This window comes from Gopherus flavomarginatus, chromosome 7, assembly GCF_025201925.1.
Source record: "Gopherus flavomarginatus isolate rGopFla2 chromosome 7, rGopFla2.mat.asm, whole genome shotgun sequence".
Taxonomy (NCBI): Eukaryota; Metazoa; Chordata; order Testudines; family Testudinidae; genus Gopherus; species Gopherus flavomarginatus.
In genome coordinates, this window is record NC_066623.1 from 11,745,225 (window position 1) to 11,768,820 (window position 23,596).

Consider the following 23,596-nt stretch of genomic DNA (forward strand, 5'->3'; position numbering starts at 1 on the left):
TATGTAGATCTTTCTTTTTTGTCCTAAAACTTTCTTAGCCCATTGGGGCCAGACTTCAGGAGTAAGAAGACTGGATTTTTTGAGATAGTCAAATAAATGCAGACATAGCTAGTATTTATTATTTATCATTTATTTGCATTGGAATACATCACCCAGAGGCACTAACGGGGATCACAGTCCATTGAGTTAAGTCCTATACAAACACATAATAAGAAAAACTCCCTACTGCAGTCCAGTGTTCCACTAGCTGAAAAAACAATCTACTCCAGCCATCCTCCCTAGAAATCCCATAATACTACCCTGTTCATTATTCCTTTTGTGGGTCAGGGGCCTTACCTTATAGATCCTGAGCTTCAGTCAAGGAACACTCAGCGCAGATCAAGATGGGGAATGCCACAGGGGCTTTAAGTCACTTTTTGCACCCTCTCTAATTCAGTAGAAATCTTGATGCTGGTCTGGTCCAGGACGCTAATTGGAGAGTGGAGTTAAGGTTGTCTTTAGAAATATGCAACTGGATATATTTCCCATGTACTTTTAATTAATAGCATGCATGGACTCAGAGTGTATTTGATTATTTATCTACCTCAGTGGTTCTCAAACTGTGGGTCAGGACCCCAAAGTGGGTTATGACCTATTTTAATGGGCCCCCTAGGGCCAGCAGTAGACTTGCTGGAATTTGGGGCTGAAATCCAACCCCCACCCCCACCCAGGGAGGCAGGGCTTGGGTGGCAGCCCCCGCCACCCCCACCCTCCCCCAGGTCATGTAGTAACTTTGTCAGAAGCGGGTCACGGTGCAATGAAGTTTGAGAACCCCTGATCTACCTTTTCTTAACTGTATTGTTTCCATGTTTTTTAAGACTTAGATTCTTTATAACTGTAATATTTCTGGATGTACATCTCTACCCCAATATAATGTGACCCGATATAACACAAATTCGGCTATAATGTGGTAAAGCCGTGCTCCGGGGGGGGGGCGGCTGCTCACTCTGGCAGATCAAAGCAAGTTCGATATAATGCGGTTTCACCTGTAACGCTGTATATTTTTTTGGCTCCCAAGGACAACGTTGTATCGGGGTAGAGGTGTATATACGTTATATACATACATGTGTTATAAATGCATATATACACATTACCTATCACGTGAAGTTTCTTGTCTGTTAATTTCTTTAGTTTTTAAAGATTCAGGGAAATGCAAGTTTAAGAGCTTCATATGCACGCCTCTCCCTCTCCCCCTCCCCTCGTACTCCGCATGAAGCTTAGAGTGCTCCCTTTTGAACACACACTGCCCTGCAAAGCTCCTGAGTCCACAGATATGACTATCCTATTTTCTCTCTAATCTGTAGCTGAATAATTTAGTCTTTGTTGCACACATTTGACAGCCTAGATGAAAAATTAATCGTGTGTGAGCACAAAAGACATCTGGGATGCATAGCAACATGCAAGAATCTGTGCATTTTCTGACTAAATTGTTCAGTTTAAATTCATGTTGTTTGGAAAGTGTTTCTTTGCTTCAGAGATATTTATTGAGATATATAAAGACAAAACTAGGAATAGACCACACAGAATACAGTGCATAGTAATAAACACTGCTTGCTCTTTATCACTGTGGAGATGCTGGATTTAATTATTTTCTACTTTATTTGCATTTAGCTATTGAAAGGTGTCACCATAGCCAGTGGTGGTGTATTACCAAATATTCACCCAGAGCTACTTGCAAAGAAGCGAGGATCTAAAGGGAAACTGGAAGCCATCATCACTCCACCCCCAGCTAAGAAGGCAAAGTCCCCATCACAGAAAAAAACTGTATCAAAGAAAGCAGGAGGCAAGAAAGGATCAAGGAAGTCCAAGGTAAAGTATTCTGTGTATATCAAACCCAAAACATGTAATGGAGGAGCTGCTAAAAACTGGAGAATCAGAGAGACTATATACAGTTATAGACCAGTGGTCCCCAACGCGGTGCCCATGGGGGCATCTTAATGCGCCCGCGTCCTCGCCCCTGGGAGGGCACCCGCCAAAATGCCGCCGAATCGAGAGGCGTCACCCTCGAATTTCAGCAGGGACGCCTCTCGATGACGTCACTTGTCGACGGCAAGCGGCGTCATCAAGAGGCGTCGCTGCCAAAATGCCACCGAAATTCAGCGGCATTTCGGCGGGTGCTCCACCGCTGAAGTGATCCAGACGAAAAAGTTAGGGACCACTGATATAGACCTATATAGTAAATATCCTTTAGGGTATTTTCCAGTTCAGAGTGCAATCAGGGGTAGCAGTTTCAGTAGTAACATAAACAATTACCAAAAGTCAAATAACAGCCCTCACCCCAGAGTGACTCAAAGCATGAATGTCAGTCAAACTGGCACATCTGCTGTGAATATAGGCCTGAGGAGGTGGAGATTGTAGCTGTGGCATGGCAGGATTGTGGCTAGCACATTAACGAACTCAATGAATCCAAAAATCTCATATGGCAACTATAGTGGCAGCTGTGCAGTGAATGCACAGGTGTCTGTGCTCTGCCACTGGATGAGAGAGGCAATTTAAATTTACTTGGATTTAGCGTGGGGTATCAGTATTTGGCACTCAGAGTATTTGGATAATTCTATCAAAACTAAAATCACATTAGAATAATATTTTTCCTTCAGTTGCAAATATAAAGAAAAAGTATAACATTTCAGTTTGCTGATTTCATTAGGTATCTTATCAATAACATTGCAAAGGCAAGCATTTTTTTGAAAAAGTAGATTTAATAAGGTTCTCATTTAATAAATTTGCTGAAATTCAGAGATGGGTTTTGTTATCTCTTTGAAGTGGAGATAGGATTCTGCCAGAGCAGGTAGTTAGATCTCTTTCTGCATGGAGAAGTCGTGATATTTAGCTTGCCTAAATACAGATTCTTCAGCAGAAGCAGTGCCATAAAAATTTTTTATTCTGCATTTTTAGGTTGTAATGAGACTCTTCTGAATTTTGAGCTGGAGACTTCTTTAATTCCTAAAGACTAAATGTAGATCATTCAAAATTTGAAGAAGAAAAAAGAAAGTGTGTGGGTGGGGGCCATCCAGATCATGATAAATTTCTTGTACTAAAATAAGGAAATTCATTTTTGAACTTTTTTACTAGCGTTTCCATTTATAGAGGTTAGGAATTTCTTTCTATTTCATATGCATACATGCAAGGTTTAGTGTGTGGGGGAAAATTGTGGAAAATTACACATGAAAAATTCTGGATGCACAAATGTTCACAGGCATTTAATGTGCTGCATTTGAAAATGCTGCCTTCTGTGTTTAACAAAGACAATATCTTTGTCTTGAACACTCTATTCTGAGGTCCTAATTATTTTCCTGATTTTACAGTTGTTTTTTGAACTCTTGAATTTTCTCTCTCCTTGTAGAACACCTAGTAGGTGGCATTTGGAGTGCAGAGCTTCTAATAACCATGCACTAATAATTTTCTTAAATCTGGATTTTGTTTTCTTACTTGATTACAAAAGCAGGAAGTCTGTTGTGGGGTTCTGTTTTTCTTCCACAGAATAAACTTCATTGTCTGCTTACTATACTAATATTTGGCTAATAATAAACTCCAGGAGAATTGAAATAGGAGCCATGGAAATCTAATTTTCAAAACATTTGTATAATGTTTGGTTATGGTTACACTTCCTAGAAACACAAATATACTGCTGCATCTTCACCACCTTACTTGTTTACTTGCATACTGTGTTACCTATACTTTTGGAGGGAGTATAAAACATTACAGTAGCTTTGCTTTAATGTCCCAAGTAGAGGTCTGGTTCACAGACATGTTGTTGAGGCAATACATATTTATGCTAAATGTATGTATTTATTTATTTATTTATTTATTTTTAATTAAAATATTCCTACCTCTCAGTTTGCAGCAGTTGAGCTAGTTGCTACAGCAGTTGTTTCACTGCCATGATTGACATCCCTTCAAAATGATACAGTTCTAATTTATATCCAGCAATTTGATGCAGGCCAAGCCTGTGTTGTTCCAGTTAAATAATCCAGTTAAATGAATGGAATAAACCCTGTAATTTTACTGGGTAATGGAAGATGACTTGGGCCAGGTTTGAAAAACAGAATTTTTCAGCCAGTGCCCACAACACCTCTAGTCAGGCGTACAGCATAATAGAGTACATGATTGATGTTATTTACGATAACAGCCAAATTTTCAAATAGGTACCTAAAAACATAGCTGTGAAATTTGCAAGTGACCACTTTCATGCATAGATACAGGATTTCATCTGTGAAAAAGGCTCTTAGAAATGCCAAGAATGTCTATTGCAAATGGGTACATTGCCCTTTTGCATTTTGAGAAAATTGTTAAAAATATTTTGGGAAATTTTAGAAAGCTAGTGAAGTCTCTAATTTGTGTGGTTTCATAGGCAAAAGGGGACCTCGGTGGACATGCAAACACTGAGGTCATTTCTCCTTTGGATGCATATGTATAGCTACCTTTATTAACATTTATCAGTCACATATGTGACTAAAGGACAGACTCCAATACCATTGTTTATATTAGTTGTTTATAGCATAATAAATATAGATGTGTGTATTGCATGTCATATTATCAGTATTATTGAACCATATTTCTCACCTCTGGTTAACTAATTAACTATATTTTTGCAAGAAGAAGCAGGGAGAAGTCAGCAAATCAGCAAGTGCTGACAGTACAACAGAAGGAACTCCTGCAGATGGATTCACAGTCTTGTCCACCAAAAGTCTTTTCCTTGGCCAGAAGGTATGTCTATGCATTTTATAAGCCAATACCTATCTTGAAGTTTTGCTTAAGAGATACAGCCAAAAAAGGCCTGTGCTTGATTAACATTCACCCAGTCTTGTAGTTCATCTGCACATGCAGTATGGAGCGGATTTGGATAAGCATTTTTAACAAAGAAATCCCCTGAAACCATTTTTTTTTTTAATAAATGGATCTTCATGTGCATAATTAACCAAACATTCTGATGCAGTGAAATTTTGCTTGCTATGAAACTTTCCACATTTTTTTGTTAGACAGCATAATTATTACAGCTAAGCTTCTCCCAATGATGACATTTTGCTAAGGACAAAAGGCAGCCTGCTTTATTGCCAATATAAATGATTTACAGGCTTCGATCAAAACCATTTAAAATATTTTTTTCTAATAGTTTTTGTAAAAAAAAAATAATAAAATGAAAATCTAATACCCTACAATAATGAATGAGGCTTTTGCAAAAAGCTGTTTATCAACAATTGTGTTTACCCTGTGAGCGTACTTTGAGAGTTGGGTATGTCAGGGTTTTAATCTAAAATAACACTTTAAAGAGACATTGTTAATTCAAGAAATGAACCTGATCTCTTTTCTTGAAACCAGTCTTGAACTTATGTGATATACTATTTTGCAGTAAGACTGCGTCTGTCTTTTATCATTCAGTGGCTAAATCATTGTATTGTAAATTGTAAGTGATGAACCATTTTTGTCCCATCATGGAATGTCTCCTTTAACTCATTTTAATTTCATATCGAGACTGTATTCCATTTATTGTTGCACAGCTTGTCTGCTAAGTTCATTATGCATGCAAGTAACTTTATTTTATTTTCTGCAAATGGTTTCTGTATTTTACATGCAGTTTACACTTGCGGTCAGATTGTCATTTGAAAGAGAGAGATTGGCTGCTTCCTCTGGAATCTTCTTGAAAATATTCAGATTTTAAGACATTTTGATTAGTTAAAATCCAAAGTTTATAAACTAAATATTCTCTTTACAGAGCAACCAAGTTAAGGCTTTTGGAATTGATTTGGAATTCTTTTGTTCAAAATAGGAATTAATGTCATGGTATCACAGACCTTACCCTGATGACGACATAGCCAGTAGAATTTTGCTATCCATTTCAATGAGAGAAAGCTCTTCGGGACAGGCACTGGTTTTGTTTGCAGCAATCACAATGGGGTCTGGATCAATTACTGGATCTCTTAAGTGATAACAATAATACAAATAATTAATAATAAGCAACTCTGGGCCCCAGTGCTCCTTTGATATGAATCACAGATATAATGGGTTTACCTTGCAGAGTTTACCTTCCTTTGTCCCCTTAACGGTGAGGGATTTCTAACCTTATGCTGGTGAAAGAGTGCAACCTAGCAATGCAACAGAACTCTAGACAACTGGTTCCTTATTCACATGGAACACAGCTCCCTGAGCGTTGTACTGCCATTCGGTCTCCATGCAGCCATGCTCCTTTCTCCCTCTGAGCAGCTTTAACTCAACAGAACTGCTCACTGCTATGTCTTAGATTCCCCTGCTCAGTGCTACTGGGTTTAGCTCCTCTCTGCCCGTACAATTGAAAGGGAGCATCTGTATCACTTTGTGTGCAAATCTAAGTGACATAAAAAAAAATCATGCCTGTCTATGGTAAGCACAAATCATGTATGAAGGAGCTGTTTCCCAGTGGCTGTATTTGATGGGGCAAATCGTGGCTCACATTGACATTAGTGGGAGTTTGCTTGTCTCATATTTGTAACGGAAAAAAATGCAAATATGATGCAAATTACACCTCCTATGAAGAAAAACCCAGATAAAATGTGCACTTCTGTTCATGTAGAGAGGATACATGTTGATATACATCACCTAGCTATTAAAGGCCATATTCTGCTTTTGCACCATATTAGGAACTGTTATTAAAGGCAGTGAGTGCTCAGTGCAGAAATCAAGGTTATAAAATACCATATTGTTAATGAATCTAAGAATTCCCTAAATCCTACTCTCTATCTTTATTAGGTTAAAAATAGAGGGCATTCTTACCTTACGTGAAGTGACAAATAATAAATCTGTTACTGTGGTAATTTTTTTTCCTAGAAAAAACATTTTGGGGACTAATTTGATTTTTCACAGATTCCTTTTAAGCCTGAAAACATGGAAAGCTTAAAAGGCAAAGATCTCACTGCACTATAGTATATAAAGAAGTGATATCTTTGAATGCATGCATTTAACAAAAACACAGGATAAAATAGTTTGTTTTGTCAGCTTATTGGTTAGGAATATTTTCAGAAGCATTCCCCAGAAATTATTTTTCAGCAGCTCAATGTGCCTCAATGTATTTTACTAATGATCCAACATAGTGTATTTTTTTCTATATTGAGAAAAAACAAGGGCAGAACATTGGGCCTGATCTGTGGTTGCTGAGTACCTCAGGTGAAGTCCTGAGCACCCTCAACACTCATAGATGCAGTGGGAGTGAACAGCCCTTTTCACCTACTAGGTTATAGGCCCATTCCGCACAGGCTTGGTTGAATAAGAAAGGTTCATGGATGTTATACAGTATATCTGTTGCTAAGATACTTTCTCTATGAAAGAAGGCAAGCAGGTTAACAGACTGGTTGCTAATTGTTATTCTTAATTATGTTTGTCTTGACCCATTGAAATTTCAAACAAGTCCTTTCATTATTCTGAAAATTTTACAGATTACTTATAAATAGTGAGTGCATTATCTTGGAATCAATGAAATGCTTCATTTCTACATGCAACTGCTGTTTTAAAAAGACAACCTTGATTAAAATATTTATCTAAAGCATTAAGTCAGAGACTGTGTTTCCAGAAAGAATCTAAAGTTTTGTTGTTGTGGGGAGGGAGGAGTGTTTGTTTTTTTAAATCAGAGTCTAATGATATTAAATTTTCTAGGTCTTCCTGGTACAGCAGATATTTATTTTAAGTGACTAATGCAGCCCAACAATGTGATGAGCGCTGTAATTCTTAGAAATTCCCACTGTACTGTATTTTCAAAGTGTGGGGGAGGGAGAAAGAGTCTTGGAAAGTTACTGGAAAGGCAAAAGAGAACCTGGTTTTGCTTTCTTCATCACTACCTTCCTATTTCAGAATTGTGGGATCTTGTGCAAAAGGTAAATTATTCATAGCTCTCAGAATGCAGTTACCCTCATACTTAGAGGAGACAATGGGATCGGGGACTAGTAAAGGGGACTGAGAGTTATGATTCCTGGGTTCTAATTCTGACTGTGCGATTGCCATACTGTAAATCATTTAATCTTTTGGTATGTGTTTCCCCATCTGTAAAATGGAGATACATACATACATTCCTCACAGGGATGATAGCAGGCTTAATGCACTAATGCTTATAAGCATTTTGTGATGGAGACCATTCTTCCTTAAATATTGATTGATTTTAGTTTATTTCAAGCAACTTTCCATTGCTCTGGGTGCTCTTACAAAAATTTGAATATAAACATTCAGAGCACCAAACAGATTACTGTTACGGCCTCTTAGATATTACTTTTATTCCCTGTAATAACAACAAGCACTACAAATAATAAATAAGAATAACAGGTCCAAAAGATAACTACTCTTCCCTTAAACCTATAATCAATAACCTTCAAATGACCATTCTCCTGCCTGAATTCCTCTATAAGCATGTTCACTAGATCTGCAAATCTGGGCTGTGGCAGACTTAAGGGGAAGCAAGGAAGTAATCATATACTTACTGCCATGTCATCCATGATGCCTTAATGGGAAAAATCCTTTTTTCTGGCTCCACATTTGGAGGAAGGAAAAGGTTTACTAGCAAGAACTGGTTCTGTCACTGCAATATCCCCCAAAGATTTAATTACTGAGAACATTGTAGCACACACTGCAGGCTTGAGTACAGTCTTTTCAAAGAGGCTTCAACTAGGCCTGAAATAGGCATTCCAGTTTTGTGTGTGCAAATTAAATTAATAGATAATTACTCAGTCCTTACTCAGGCAAAATAGCAAAGAATTCAGGGGAGTTTTGCCTGAAGTAAGGACTACAAGTGTCGGCCAAATAATAATAATTAGCACTTCTGTGGCACTTAACATTTTCTAAGTACGCTTTAACTAATTCATCTAATTAAATGTTAACTAATTAGAGGCCTACCCAGTGTTGTACATGCAAGTGCAATTTGTGTCTCTTTTTAACAATGTGACCCTTTAGGGATCAGTTCTCTTCTCTTGCCTGATATACAAACTTATATTATATGATGCATGCTCACATATTGGACAGTAAAATTGAACCATTAGTCATCAGGATTTAATTCTCATTGAAACCTTTTGATTTATATTGTAAATATGTGACAGATACCTAACACTTCATAATAAATGTCTAATTGCTGCACAGTAAAAAGGCAGCCTAAGACTGGATGATGGGGCTTTTGTAGGTGGACTTTTTTATAGTTAAATTGGGACATACATTAATAACTAACATAAATCCATGAATATCAAGGGGACCCCAAAACTGAAAAAAAAGGTCTGGAGTTAATAAAAGTGAGGGGAAAACCCACAGAAATCTGGGAACTAGGGAATGAAAAGAGTTAACTTTAAAATGAAACAAACAAATATGTTCAGGCCTCTATTACAATTTAAATCTCGTATGGTCAGCTTTTTATTTCAGTGCGCACACAGTTTTTTTCAGTATTGATTTGATTTTAAAAGAAAAAACAGCAGTTGCTTGTAGTCATACTCAAGACTCAAACTGGATTATTTGAAAAATCAGTAACCAGATGTGTGAAATATTACTGGATTCAAATTCTGTTTGAAAGTCAAACTTTCCCACATTTCATTACAAAGTCAAAAATGGGCCCATATTTGCACAGATGTTCAAGTATGCTAATTTTTGGAACTAAAATGGGCCCATTTTTTGAGTGAAAATTGCTTACAGGTTAAAATCATGCAAACAATTTTGCACTGACAAGTTTTTTAAAGACAGTATTTCTCTGTCTGTGTGCATAATCACATGAAACGAAATGGTGACAATTTTTGTTGGAAACTCCACAGCAAAAATTATAAATTTTGCACATCTCTAGGAATGACATGTTGACTTTACTGGCATCCAGGTCATACATTACATAAAACCAGTTGTCCAGTATATCGACACGTTTATATTCCCGCTCAGTAAATTAACTCACACACAGGAAGGAGATGTGCACTTAACATTAAGTAACATGGATTAAAATACAACAGACCAAATTCAGCAATCGGTGGAAGTAATCTCTGGGTCTCAATATACTTGATTACACTGAAATGTTGTACTTCATAGGTCAGATCCAGAGCCCATTAAATTCAAAAGGAATCTTTCCATTGGCTTCAGTGGGCTTTAGATCAGGATTTATGTAAGTGAATGAGAACTTTGTCTTTAGTTTTCTTTATCTATAAATATTTGATAAAAATTTAGCATTAGCTCAAATACATACTTGGGTGGCCTTCTGTACTGCGTAGTCAGACACTGAAAAAGTCACTTTAGGTGCATGGATAGCAACATGCTGATCAAATTTGTAGGCATAATTATAATGTGTATATATCTGCTTATTCTCACTGTTGTGCTCTACAAAAGGGATTAGGGAGATTACAAATATAAACATTATTGAATCATCATATTTTTAAAACATTTGAGTTAGTTTGATGTTTATGATATCAAAGACTTTAGAACACTGGCTGCAACTAGGGCACAGTGTAGCTAAGCACAGATTCTCTACACAGTTTTGTCAAACTGCTGTCTTCACTAGACTCTTGCTGTCCCAGTGGTTGGTATGTCATGAGCAGAGTCTGACATTCTGTGTTCAATTGTCCCAGACTACAGAGTAATTTGTGATATGTATTAGAGACTCACAAACTTGTGCTCAGTAATGAACAAACTGCACTAATAGTGTGTCACTGAGCACTTTTTTACAAATATGTTCTTGCTGGTATGGTATTGTAACTTTAATTCTTCTTTGAGTAATATACCTAGGGTGCTCTACTTCAGGTGCACATGTACCTCTCACGCCCTTGATTGGAGATTTTCCATTAGCGGTGTCCATTTGTCCTGTGCATGCACTCTATACATGTGGTGCTGCACACCGAGGGTTTGTAGAGTTGTGCTGGCAAACCACCCTCAATCTCTCCTCTACCGCCTCAGCCTGAGACAAACCTGTAGCATGTCTGCCTTTGGTAAGCTTAGCGTATTCTACAGTTGTTGTTTTAGTTAGTTCAGTGTTTCTAGTTAGTGTTAGTATAGAATTAGTTAGATAGTAGTGAGGGGCTTGGGTTTTTTCACCCTTTTTTCCAGAGAACCTATTTGGCCTGGCTGGGTATGCCTGGCTCACCAGGTTTCAAATGCTGCCTCTCCTGGTCAGCGACAGCCACTTGACATGTATCCATTTGCTTCAGAGAGTCCCATATCGCCCAAAAGGGTAACTTTCACCAACCTCTCATGTTTAGCATGGAAGAATCAGGAGACCAAATGGAGGATGGAACACTCCCTTCAACCTGCTTCTGAGTCATGTCAAAAGACACCTCCCTCCACCCCCGATACATCTGTGTCCGGACAGATCCAGCACCCCTTCAGCCTCAGCCCAGTCTCCCGTAAAAGGGGGAAGACAGCAGAGGACTCAAGGAACGCTCCAAAAAAGAGGAGCTCTGTCTCCCACCAGAAGGAATCAGCTGCTAAAAGGCCCACCCCCACTCCCGGGGGAACACTGAGGAGAATGAAGGGGACATTCAGTCAGTCTCCTCATTATCAGGGCAGGGTTCTCCTCTATCTCCATCCAGGAACCCGTACTTTGACAAGGTACCACAACAGGAATGGTAAGTTCAGCCCTGAGTGTAATCCCCTCTTCTAGATGCCCCCCACCCCCAATGGCCTTACTGGGTTCTTTGGGCAGCATATTGGCAATAACTTGCCAAACCTCCCATTGCACTAAGAGGCTGGGGTCTCCTATACCATTCCCACGACACAAGGAGACCTTTGAAGAATAGGAGTCTAGGGTAGATATGGAGGCCACCCCTCAACTCCTGTTTCATCCTTGTCTCTGGAAAAGTCAATCATGCCTTCACTATCATTGATGGTCGATGATTTTCATCAGTTCGGGACCTTTTGAAAAGGGTGTCTGACACCCTTCAGATACCTCTTGAGGAGGTTAAAGACTCACAACACAGGCTCCTGGACATTCTGCAGTCAGCAACACTCAGCTAGGTTGCATTACCTGCTAATGGAGTGCTCCTCCATCCAATGAAGACTATGTGGCAAACTGTCACTATCCCTCCAACTTGCAAATAGGTGGATAAGAAATATTATGTCCCTCCTGGGGACTCAGAATTTTTGTTTTCCAACCCATCGCCTATTTCCCGGGTAGTGGATGTTGTAAATTAGAGGGGCAAACTGCATTACTGTACATTACGTACAATAAGGACCAGAAGAGATTAGATCTCTTTTGGCTGAAAGGCTTACTCATCCGCCACCCTCCAGTTTGAGATCTCAAACTATCAGGTGATCATGGCCAAGTATGACTTCATGAATTACAAGAAGTTTGCTGCCTTTATTGATCATCTTACATATGAGCATAGGGAACACTTTCAGGCCATCATCACGGAGGGTCAGTTATCAGCCAGAACCTCTCTCCAAGGGTCCTTAGATGCCGCAGACACTGCAACCAGATCCATCTCCACAGGGTTCAGGGTGTCATGGCTCCAGCTGTTGAGGTTCCTGAGAGAGAAGATAAGAATACTGTTGAGGACCTCCCATTTGATGGTCAGAAGTGCTTCTTGGGGTTTACAGATGAGTCCTGACACACACTGAAGGACCCCAGGGCCATGTTGACATCTTTGGATATATAAACAGCTAAGAACAAGAGGAGATTTTGCAGGTCTCTAACTGCTCAGAGATCGCGCCTGGCCCAGTTGTCTGAATTTCACTGGACCGCCAAACCCACTAGAAAGAGATAAAGATTCCAGAGGAAGAGAGCTCCTCACCCTCCTTAACTGAGTATCCAGTCATCACAACAATTTTGACAGGTCGGTCAAGGGTTTGATTTTTCACCTCTAGCTGGCAAGCTTCAAATTTCACTGACCTTCCCACTTTTGGAGACTGCCTTTCCCACTTGTAACAGACTTATCATCATATTACAACAGCCAAATGGGCCCTGAAGGTTATAAAATTGGGCTACACCATCCACTTTATGTCCCTCCCTCCCTGCCACGCCCCTTCCTGTCCCTCTTCAATGACCCCTCTAATGAGACTATACTGAGTCAAGAAGTGCATTCTCTCCTTCATTTAGGAGCGATAGTGCCTGTCCCATCCCCTTGCAGGGGGAAAAGGTTTTACTTGAAGTATTTGCTCATGCCCAAGGATGAAGGGTGGAGACCGATCTTACATCTAAGATGACTGAACAAATTAGTGAAGTCTCAGAAGTTCAGGATGACGACTCCGGCAGCTGTAATTCCTTCTCTAGAGGAGGAGATTGGTTTTCAGCCCTCAACATACAGGACACCTATTTCCATATAGTGATTCACCCAGCTCACAAGAAATACACACATTTTATCCTGGGCCAGGAGCGTTTTCAATGCTAGGTACTTCCCTTTCCCCTCAGCTTGCCCCTTCGGCTACAAAGTGTTCTCAAAGGTTCTAGTGGTAGTAGCTGCTTTCCTTTGGCAAGAGTCGATTTTAGTTGTTCTGTATCTCAACAGCTGGCTACTTAAGGGCCAATATTACAAAGCAGTGCTGACCTCCACCCAGGCAGCTCTTACTCTCTTCTAGGACTTGGGTCTCCAGCTGAATGTAAAAAAAAGCAAACCAAAAACTCCTCTTCGCTCTGGTACAGATAATGCAATTTATAGGGGTATACTTTGGTTCATTGGCACCCAGTGGGCAGATTCATAACCTTGACAAATCTGGTCATGACAATTCAAGGAAATCCCTGATCCACAGTAAGGAACTGTTTGCAGTTGACAGCTTTCACCTTTGTAACAAGATTTCACCTTTTTGCTGCTTTCAGGGCTGGTTCAAAAGGATCTATTCGTCAACTAGAGACAGTTTGGACAAACAGGTCACAGTTCCCCTCCAGTTGAAGAACTCCCTAGTCTGGTTGAAAAATCAGCTCCATGTCTGCACAGCCATCGCTTTCATCCACCCAGCGCTAGCAGTAACTGTGACAGACGCATCACTTTAGGGTGGGGAGCACACCTCCAAACCCTGACAACTCTGGACAGATGATCACCTAAAGAAACTGGTCCCCATATCAACCTGTTGGAACTCAAAGCAGTCAGGAACGTATGTCTTCGGTTGCTGCCACTCATCAGGGGCAAATCAATCAGGATCGTGACAGGCAATGTGGCTTGTATATTCTGCATCAACAAACAAGGAGTAAGAACTCCTTCCATGTTCACTGAAGCTATAAAGTTATGGAACTGGTATAGAAGCCATCAGATTCAGATCTCAGCTGTTTACCTTCCTGAAGCCCAGAATAGCACAGTTGATATGCTCAGCAAGTGCTTCTCCCAGGACGATGAATGGGCATTGGACTAAAATTCTTCATGGGGTATTCCAAAGGTGAAGACTTCCAGAGGTGGACCCATTCAAAAACAAGAATTATCCCATTCTGCTCCAGAGGCGGTCTAGGTCACCATGCTTTGAGGACTCCTTTTCTCCTTCCTTGGATGAAGAGCCTGTTCTCCAACACCACTAATACGAAGAGTGGTTAACAAGATTAGACAGGGCAAAGACAGGACTGTCCTTATAGTACCAACCTAGTTAAGACAGGCTTGGTATCTTTCCCTGCTTCACCTATGTGTCCAACTGTCATTCAAGCTTCTTACCATCTGTCATCTGGTCTCCCAGGATGCAGGTTGCATGCTTCACAGAAACCTAGGGGTCCTCCACCTCTGCATATGGCTTCTAGGTGGTTCACAGAATTAAAATCTACCTGCCCTATAGGAGAACAGGTATGACTAAACATTAGAAGGGAGTCAACTTGAATTAGTTGCCTTCAGAAATGGAAAAGATTCAACCACTAATGTTACCGTCACCATCTTGTGCCTGAATTCTCTTCACTGTCAGACATCTTGGATTACCTGCTGGACTTGAAGAAATCAGTATTATCAACTGGCTCTATTAGGGTTCATATTGCTGCGATATCAGCATTTCATCACCCACTAGAAGGGTTTTCCATATTTGCTCACCCTATGTCCTCAAGATTTATTAAAGGTTTAGGGAACCTGCAGCTTGCTCCTTGCTTCATTTATGAAGACAGCCTTTCTAGTAGCTATCACATCAACTAGCAGGATTGGGGAGATTGGGACCTGGCTGGCAGACCCTCCATTAATGGTATTTTTCAAGGACAAGGTCTCTTTATGGCTGCACCCAAAATTCTCACCTACAGTGTGGTCAATTCACATCTTCACTGATCTATTCATATACCAGTATTTTTCCCAATCCACATAAAACTCAGCAGGAGACCTCCTTTCATATTTTAAATGTGAGGCGGGCATTGGCCTTTTATCTAGATTGGACCAAATAATTTCAAGAATCACCTAGACTGTTTGTCTCCATCACAGAGAGATCCAAGGGGTCTGTGATATCTACACGGAGGCTGAATCTCTGTGTGTGTTGTTGTTTTCTGCAATGAAGCTGGTGCTTTACCTCCCCAGTGGATAATAGCACACTCTGTCAGTTCTGGCAACTTCTGCAGCTTTAGTTAACCACATTCCAGTGTCTGAAATATGCAGAGCTACTACATGGGCCAAGGTGCCTACTTTTACTAAACACTGTGTTTTGGTCCACCTCATCAGATCTGATGTGGTGCTTGGTACTGCTGTACTGTCTTCAATCTTCGAATCAATTCCTAAGCCCCCTCCTCTCTGTGGTGATGCTGCTTGGGAGTCACCTGAGGTGGAGCAACCATAGAGATGCTACTCGAAGAAAAAGAAGAAGAGGTTACCTTTTGCAGTAGCTGTGGTTCTTTGAGATGTGTCCACCTCTGGGTGTTCCACTACTGACCCACCTTCCCTTCGGCTTCGGATTGTCCTTTGTTGGACATTCAGATAGAGAAGGAACTGAGGGCAGTTCACCCACACAGCTCAGTGTACCTTAGGCACGAGCTTGTATCAAGTGCATGTGGGGGCCAAATGGCCATTGCTAATGGAAAATCTCCAATCAAGGCTCAAGAGGTAAATTGTGCATTGACAGTGGGGCATCTATAGGGACTCACATCTCAACCACAGTTGTGGCACAAGGCATATATTTCTTATTTGAGCATGACTTGTGATTTAATGAACACTTAATATGCCTTGCTCAAAACATGTTGCTAGATGTTAAAACTATATTGCCTGAGATTCCACTTGATAGTTTCATTTTTAAAGAACTTAAGATATAAATGTGAGGTTAATCTCCTGATGCCTGTGCTAATTGATTTCCATCACCCTGATACATACCAATGATAAATCCTCCTAATACTGATGGCTGTGGGGATGTCTAAAAGACAGCCCTATGCGGAGTATAGTTCACAGGCTGCAGGCAGAAAAATATTTAACTAAAAGAAAAAGTAGAGCCACTAAAAATATTGCACTGGATTGCAGCACAAGCATGCACCATAAACATCGCAGATATACAGACAGAGCCTTCCATTTACTCAGTGGTGCTACTTCACCAGCCCTTCTACCAATATAACGCAGTCCAGGACAAATGAAGATTTAAGGTACTAAGGTGCAGATCATGATGTCTGCTTCTGTGACTAAAAAGGAAAGACTGGCAGTGTCATTGGAAATAAATATCTGATTTCTCCAGAACATCTTCACACTTAATGGATTAAGTAAAGAAGGGGAGACCCATTAAAACCACCATGTACTCTATTAAAAGTCCTGGCCTATCTAAAGAATTCCTGTCTCAACTTGATGCATAAGAAGTCGTGAGAGTATCTTTGAGCCAGGAGTTCAAGGGGGAATGGCTTATCCTTTATCATGTCAGTGCAGGAATTTCAAACAATTCTGAACATAAAACATACACTGTATAAGAGCAAAGCTCATTAACAAGAACATTGACTTCCTTTCCATATACAGAACAATGTTTGAGTCTTGTGTTCGAAATTGATTCTTTGTTGGACCAATAACCCCTTTTATGACCTGCACTTTATTTTGCGTATTTATTTGCAGTGATGCTATCTCCATCTGTGTTGCAAAGCTTACTTTTCTGCAGCTTCTCTGATTTCCCAGCTGTCCTGTTATTTCCCACCTCATGCTTTTCTTTTCAGCTGAACCTTATTCACAGTGAAATCAGTAATTTAGCCGGCTTTGAGGTGGAGGCCATTATCAATCCTACCAATGCTGACATTGACCTTAAAGATGACCTAGGTAAATGGGGAATGGGTTGACACAACTAATGGTCACATGAAAATTATGGAACCCAGAATTTATTCTCCAGGACTTCATGCATTAAAATATAACTTCAAATTCTTAAGTGCTCAAGAAAGTAGAACCCGGAGAATTCAGTTAAGAAGCATGATTTGCACCAAATCTAAATATTTGTATATTAATTATTAGTGATTGTCTTCAAGTTGATTGCAATTAAAATAAGAAGTCATCTAAATTCCTTTCCATAATGCTCATAATTGACTGTTAGCTACTTTGAGGGGGGGTTCTTATGTGGATTCATTAAGGATAAAAATATTCTTTGTCAGATTACTTTCAAAATAAGCAGTTTCTCCATTCTACCTGCAATCCCACCTTTTCAAAGTAGACACAGAAATTCGTAAAGAGGGCTGATCAAATAATCCCCCAAATTGGCTTTCTACCTTGATTTCATGTTTAATTCAATCAACTGGGTTGTATGTTTTCATTAGTCTTCAATTACCCCTCTCCATCACCTTCATATTCAGTTGAAAACCAATACTGATTTTATAGCAGCATAAAACTTGAAAATATATTACAGTGTACGGTGTATTGCTTTTATGGCTTCCACTCTGTTTCAAATAAAATATTACCCTTCAGCAGAAGTCTGTCTACTTAAAAAAAAAAAAAAAAAAAAAAAAAGTACTGATCTAGATACACGTCATGAAATACTATTTTTAATATCTGTTTTATACCTGTTTTAATATCTTTTTTATTACTTTACAGATTTCCTTAATGGAACAGTAAATTTGGTTCCATTTTCACTGCATTTTATACATGAATGTATATGTGTAAATTACCAAGACAAAGATACAGGAAGGTTACATCATGCACATATTTTTGAAAATATAAAAAACCTTTAAAATCTAACTTAATTAGATGGATAAAATGTGGATTTTTAAAAAAAATTATTCAGCTCTGTTTTTAAAAGGACAACTCTGCCTGAAAATATTTTCCCCCAACATGAAGGTTACTTTCTTTTTAGAAGCTGACAACATGATGAAAATTGCAAATTTAGAAGTGACAGCAATGGTGGCAAAAAATGGAGAAACTAATTATTTTGTTTGACTTGATGATCCAGAATTTCTTTTTAAACAGATACCATATTTTAGTGTCATGGTCTGTGGGGTGCTGGTATTAGAGGTTTCTGCAAAGTGAAATGGGGTTTTTAGATGGTTTTGAAACTTTCGAAATGATCTCATGTGATTGCTCTGACTTGTCATCCAAACATTTATTTAACCATGTCATACTCAACATTCCTCCTCCTCTTCTCCACACACCCTTCTTTATACAGACTTGCACACACCACTCAGAATACTCTCTTGGCCCGAGGTTTGGAGATGTAAAGGTAGGAAAACATGGACGTTGGTACATGTGTAAATGTAGAGCCTGTCCTCGGTCTCTGTCCAACGTGGTTGATATACATTTGTTTACCTGTTGTAGTTGCAAGTTGTACAGGCTGACATTGCCACGATCGACAGTGATGCTGTCGTTCACCCGACAAACTCTGACTTCTACACCGGTGGTGAAGTAGGTAATGGAAAGTTCAGTGCTGCAGAGTTTGTATGTGTGTGCATGGTCAATCAGCAGCAACAAGCTTGTCCAAGCTATGCAGATCTGCATTCCTTTCTCGCTTCCAGCAGTCCTGACTGATCGCAAAAACAAGCAAGTAAATGCAAAGTCATTGGACAGCTCTGACTTGCATAGTCAGATCAGACTTTTAAAAGCAAAGTTATAGAATGCACAACCAAAACCAAAATGCAAGAAACAGAGGTGCAGTGCTCATGTGTGCCCAATTAAAGGATACTACAGGATTGTTTGTTTTGGCTGTGTAAATGCCTAGACTTGAATAAAGTTGGGCCAGATCCCTCAGATTTCTGACTTACATCCCGTTTCCCCACTCCTCACCAAATATGAGGTGTTCACATCTGACATCTTGGGGGTGGCCTCTCTGGAATTTCTAAATTCATATGCTCAGTCATCTGGTCACATTTTACCTACAGCTCAATTGTATTTGTGGCTCTCATGAGCTGTTTCTGTATTCTCATGTACACTTGCATAGACATGCTAGACCAAAGAGAGAATGCACGGGAGGCAGAATGACTCAAGGAGTTCCATTTAATTTTTTATTCTTAAGATTCATTAAGATGTGTAACTCATTATTTTTAATCACCTAATTCCCTGAGAAGCACCTTGTATCTCAATGATTTTAAAGCACTTCTCAAATTTTAGAATAGAAATGTAGACAGAGGACGGAGCAAAAGAGTATTAGATCGTACTGAACCTGCCTGGAAAACTTAAGGCAGAATGGAATTATGCAGACTGGAATTTGGACTGAATATTAAAGTTGCTGCTAAGAGTAGCAACCTACCCTTATAGTAGGATGTGACAACAGGGATCACAACCTCATTTTACCACTGAACTTAACCACATCACCACTGTCCGCACAGGGCGCCTTAATGCTTGGGATGTTATTTCACTATTGTCTTCAAGGGGAGAGTGTCTCCTACAGGATCAGCACTTCCTTCAGCACCTTGGGTTTTCCTGAAAGACCTCTCTTCCAAGCAACATCCAGACAAACCCAATTCTGCACAGCTTATTAGAGCAGCAGAGACAACAGCTTGAGCTGGTGCAGATGTAGACTAGCTGGCTAAAGGAAATTACACAGAAGCCTCAAAAATAAAATACAGGAATATTCTGTATTTGAATAATACGCTTCTAAAGTCTATAAGGTTCAGCTAGCCAATGTACTCGTCTCTTACCTTTTGAAGAGATGCTTTTGAAACTAGTGGACAAAGAAACTTCCATGAAAAATGCACTGATTATGCTTTCATGTATGTTCTAATTACATCTGACTGCTGGAAGAAAGAATAAAAATGCACAAATGCTTAGCTTCCGAATATTAACTTTTACCATCCTTCTAACAATTAAATGTACTGTGGGTTTATCCTGAAAATGTTACAAGCCTAAATTTCTGCTTAGGCTGTTTTTCAACACTGATACCCGTGCCTGCTTGGAAAGCATGAGATAATGACCTTACTCTCATGGAAGTAACACATATTTATGCTTGTGAGTAAATAAGCCACTAACCTTGAAGCTGTGAAGCAAGACTTTCACCAAGAACCTTACTAATGTAGTGGGAAATGATTGAATACAATGTGCCCTTTTCTAGATACGGCTCATAATTGCACAAGAAGGTTGTAAAGTATAATGCAAAATTAAAACTTCACTATCAGTCAAAAAGGCTGAATTTAATTTAGGAATAGGTGCAGAAATTATTATTGATCTGTATGAAATACTTTTTCTTTTCACCACATCTGCAAGGAGATAAATATTTGGATTGTTATACGAAAAGAGAAACCACAATTTTAAAGAAATTGATTTTATAGATTTTGTTTTCACAGTAAATGAATCTTCATCAGAAGGGGTAGAAGCTCCATTTCTTGACACAATTAAAAGTAATCCAGACAAAATGCCATTATGTGTACAACAATGCTATAATGGCAGAGTGCTGTCACTCAGTGACCTAATATCCCTTTTTTCTCTGTAGATTCTCTGTGGTTGTGCTAGAGGGTACATGGTCCCTGCACAGTGTGTGCCCCAGTTCTAGTCAGATTCACTAACAGCCCCAAATAGGGTATTTCTGGGTGGAGTGAAAGCTCATTTTCCTTCATCCCTTTACACTCTGGAGTGGCTGCACAGTGGGCGGCACTGGCTAGGCCTGTTAAATACTCCCTCCATCCTTCCAGCCCTATCAAGATATGTTTTTCAAAGGCATAATACTTCTAAGGCATAATACTCTATTCAGATGGTGCAACTCCGCTTTATCCCCAGTCGGCTCAGACGTAAGAGTTCCCCTGATTCTACAACTATAGGTATAAAAATGTGCCATTTGGAACATATCTAGTGGATGTGCAGGTAACTTCTGAGATATCATGGAGGTAATCAGGAAAGTTGCACTCATTTGTGAAAATGACCCTAGACCAAAATATTTAGGTGTAAAGTTGAGATGTTTACTGTGAATAATTTAAACGCTGAACTGATTTTGGGTTCATACTAGGACAAAATGCCAAGGATCTGATTTTGCAGTCCATACTTGGACAAAATGCCCAGTGTCCATCAGTTATGGCGAAAGAGCATAGGATGCGTACTTTCTAAAATTATTAGCATCCAAATGCAGTAGAATAAACTGCATTTAAGAAAAGCAGAGTCAAAGTCAAAAAGTCAGTAGACAGCAGTTATTTAACAAACTTTTAATATTAATTGTGGAAGACGGCTAATGATGTCAAAGAGAAGCAGGCTGCTGCAGTGCTGTTAGCTCTTAGAATTGTAGCCCTGCTTAGCAAAATGAATCTCGTAGGAGGGTCTCTGCTTCACTGAGCATACAATATGTGCATTTCCATCAGAAAATGCAGTTTCCCTTCCCAATCAGTAAAATGAATGGGCTTCACCAAATAAATGTGTGACTCTACTACAGTTTCTATTTCTGATTTATTTATTTATTTATTTATTTTAAATCCGTTTTCAAAGTAATATCACAAATCAGAAACTTTGATACCACTTCTTATTTTGCCTATCTTATAATAAATGTGCACAGTGCTAAATGGTTTGGGATGCTTAAGTAGTTAGGGAAATGTTTTCTTGGGCTATTTTTATATTAATATATGAAACTAGAGCTGCAAAATAAGATCTAAACCATTTCATGTTGGACTGCCTTTGTAGACTGCACCTTTTGTTGCCCTGAAACACTGCACAGCTCTCTTCCTCCCAGAGTGACAGTGTCCCCCGCTCATTAGCAGTAGTTAGCGGAGTTCATTGGAGGAGTATGTTCCTTAGAGATTCTCCTTATTTCTGAGGCTCTTCCTCTTGGTTAAAGGTGGCTCAACAAGCTGGGCAGTTGCCAAGTAAAGCAGCCCGCTGCACTCACGAGACTGTTTCATTCCTGGTGCCACCTGTTGGGGTCAGGGATCAAGATCAGGTGAGTTTCAAGTTCTTATTGTGGCAAATTGCTCTTTAAAACAATTTATAAGAGAAAGGGGAACTGAATCCTAGGGGAAGAATTATGAACCATCAGTCACCATTGAACTAGCCAATGAAACACAGCATGGTACCAGGAACTATGTGGTATGGAGGCTACTAGGAATGTCACCACACATGTTGACATTTAAATCAGAATATGAGTGTTAGAGAAGGGATACAAATGCGAGGTCCTGGTGGGATTTATTTTTAAATGACTAGTTAACTCCAAAGTCCCAAAAGGTTTAGATCTTACTTTGCAGTCCCCAAAAAGATGTTTGGACAGAAAAATCTAGGTTATATGACCATCTAAAACAATGAATCACATGTCTGTTTTAGCAACTCAGGAACAGACGGATAAACTAAAATATGTCTTTGTTCAGGGAGCACTTTGGAGAAGAAAGGTGGCAAAGAATTTGTGGAAGCCGTCATTGAGCTTCGCAAAAAGAATGGGCCATTGGACATAGCAGGAGGTGAGGCTTAAATCTCTGAAAATGGATGAATAGAACGTCTGCATGCGTTGTGATTTCTAGTTGACTTTCACTTTGGTTTTATTGTATATTATGTATAAATCAGTCACAAACAGACCTATTTGAACATAACACTTGCATGGGTTTCTCTCTTCTTGCATGACCCCCATCAACATAGTTTAAGTATATGAGTGTTCAAAGGTAAAAAACAACACTGTATTCACCCTAAAGTGATGGTCAAGGGGTGTAGTGGTGATATCAAAAACTAAAAATTCATTATTTACAAACATATTGGTGTGTGATTGATAACATATGCCTGTATACATGTGTATCTATATACTTAAAGATAGTATTCTTGCTCTTTAAGGCCTCAATACAGCAAGCACTTAAGCATGTGATAAGCACATGCTTAACTTTAAACACATTTTCAGTTCCATCCTTTTTCAGCAATGCACATACTTACATCCCAAACTTGAGCACACGCTTAAAATTAAGCATCCGCATAAGGGCATTGTTGAGTCGGGACCTAAGTCATCTGTATAAATGCGATTCTTTCAAACAGCTTATGAATTTTTGATGACCAGTTATCAATATCTCAGTAAAAGGAGAAAATCTTGCATATGGGCAATAAAGTTTGATGAATTTCAAAATGTAATATTAGGCCATCTGTAAAATTGTTGATATATGTTGTGAATAAAGAATTCTGATTCTGCCATCTGTGTTTACACTGTAAAAATAAATACAGTGCATGCAGTTTACTAAATGAATACTGACTACAGCTAGGACAGAATTTATGACTTGGAATATGACAGGAAAAATGATCACTGTTTGTCTGCGGTTTATCGTCACTTTTTTTCTTTCAAGTTGCTCAGTTCTTATCATATCACACTCACTGCACTGTCCTCATTTGTCCAAACTTGAAAATGGAGACATACATTTAAACATAATGCTTACTTTGTTACTAAT

The 23,596-nt window shown here is 39.2% G+C and overlaps 1 protein-coding gene across 4 annotated transcripts in view; it reads left to right on the plus strand.

The window, feature by feature from the left end:
• The window catches only part of LOC127055465 (core histone macro-H2A.1), a 76,368-nt gene that overhangs the window by 43,957 nt on the left and 8,815 nt on the right, over window positions 1–23,596 (plus strand). Inside the window, exons 4-7 of one of the 4 annotated variants that reach the window (XM_050962450.1) lie at window positions 1,651–1,848; window positions 4,636–4,746; window positions 17,009–17,108; window positions 22,544–22,633. In XM_050962450.1, coding sequence (XP_050818407.1) covers window positions 1,651–1,848; window positions 4,636–4,746; window positions 17,009–17,108; window positions 22,544–22,633 — 499 coding nt within the window. Of the gene's footprint in view, window positions 1–1,650; window positions 1,849–4,635; window positions 4,747–17,008; window positions 17,109–18,587; window positions 18,679–22,543; window positions 22,634–23,596 lie in introns of all 4 variants that reach the window. The other 3 variants (XM_050962451.1, XM_050962452.1, XM_050962453.1) reach the window with 3 other exon arrangements.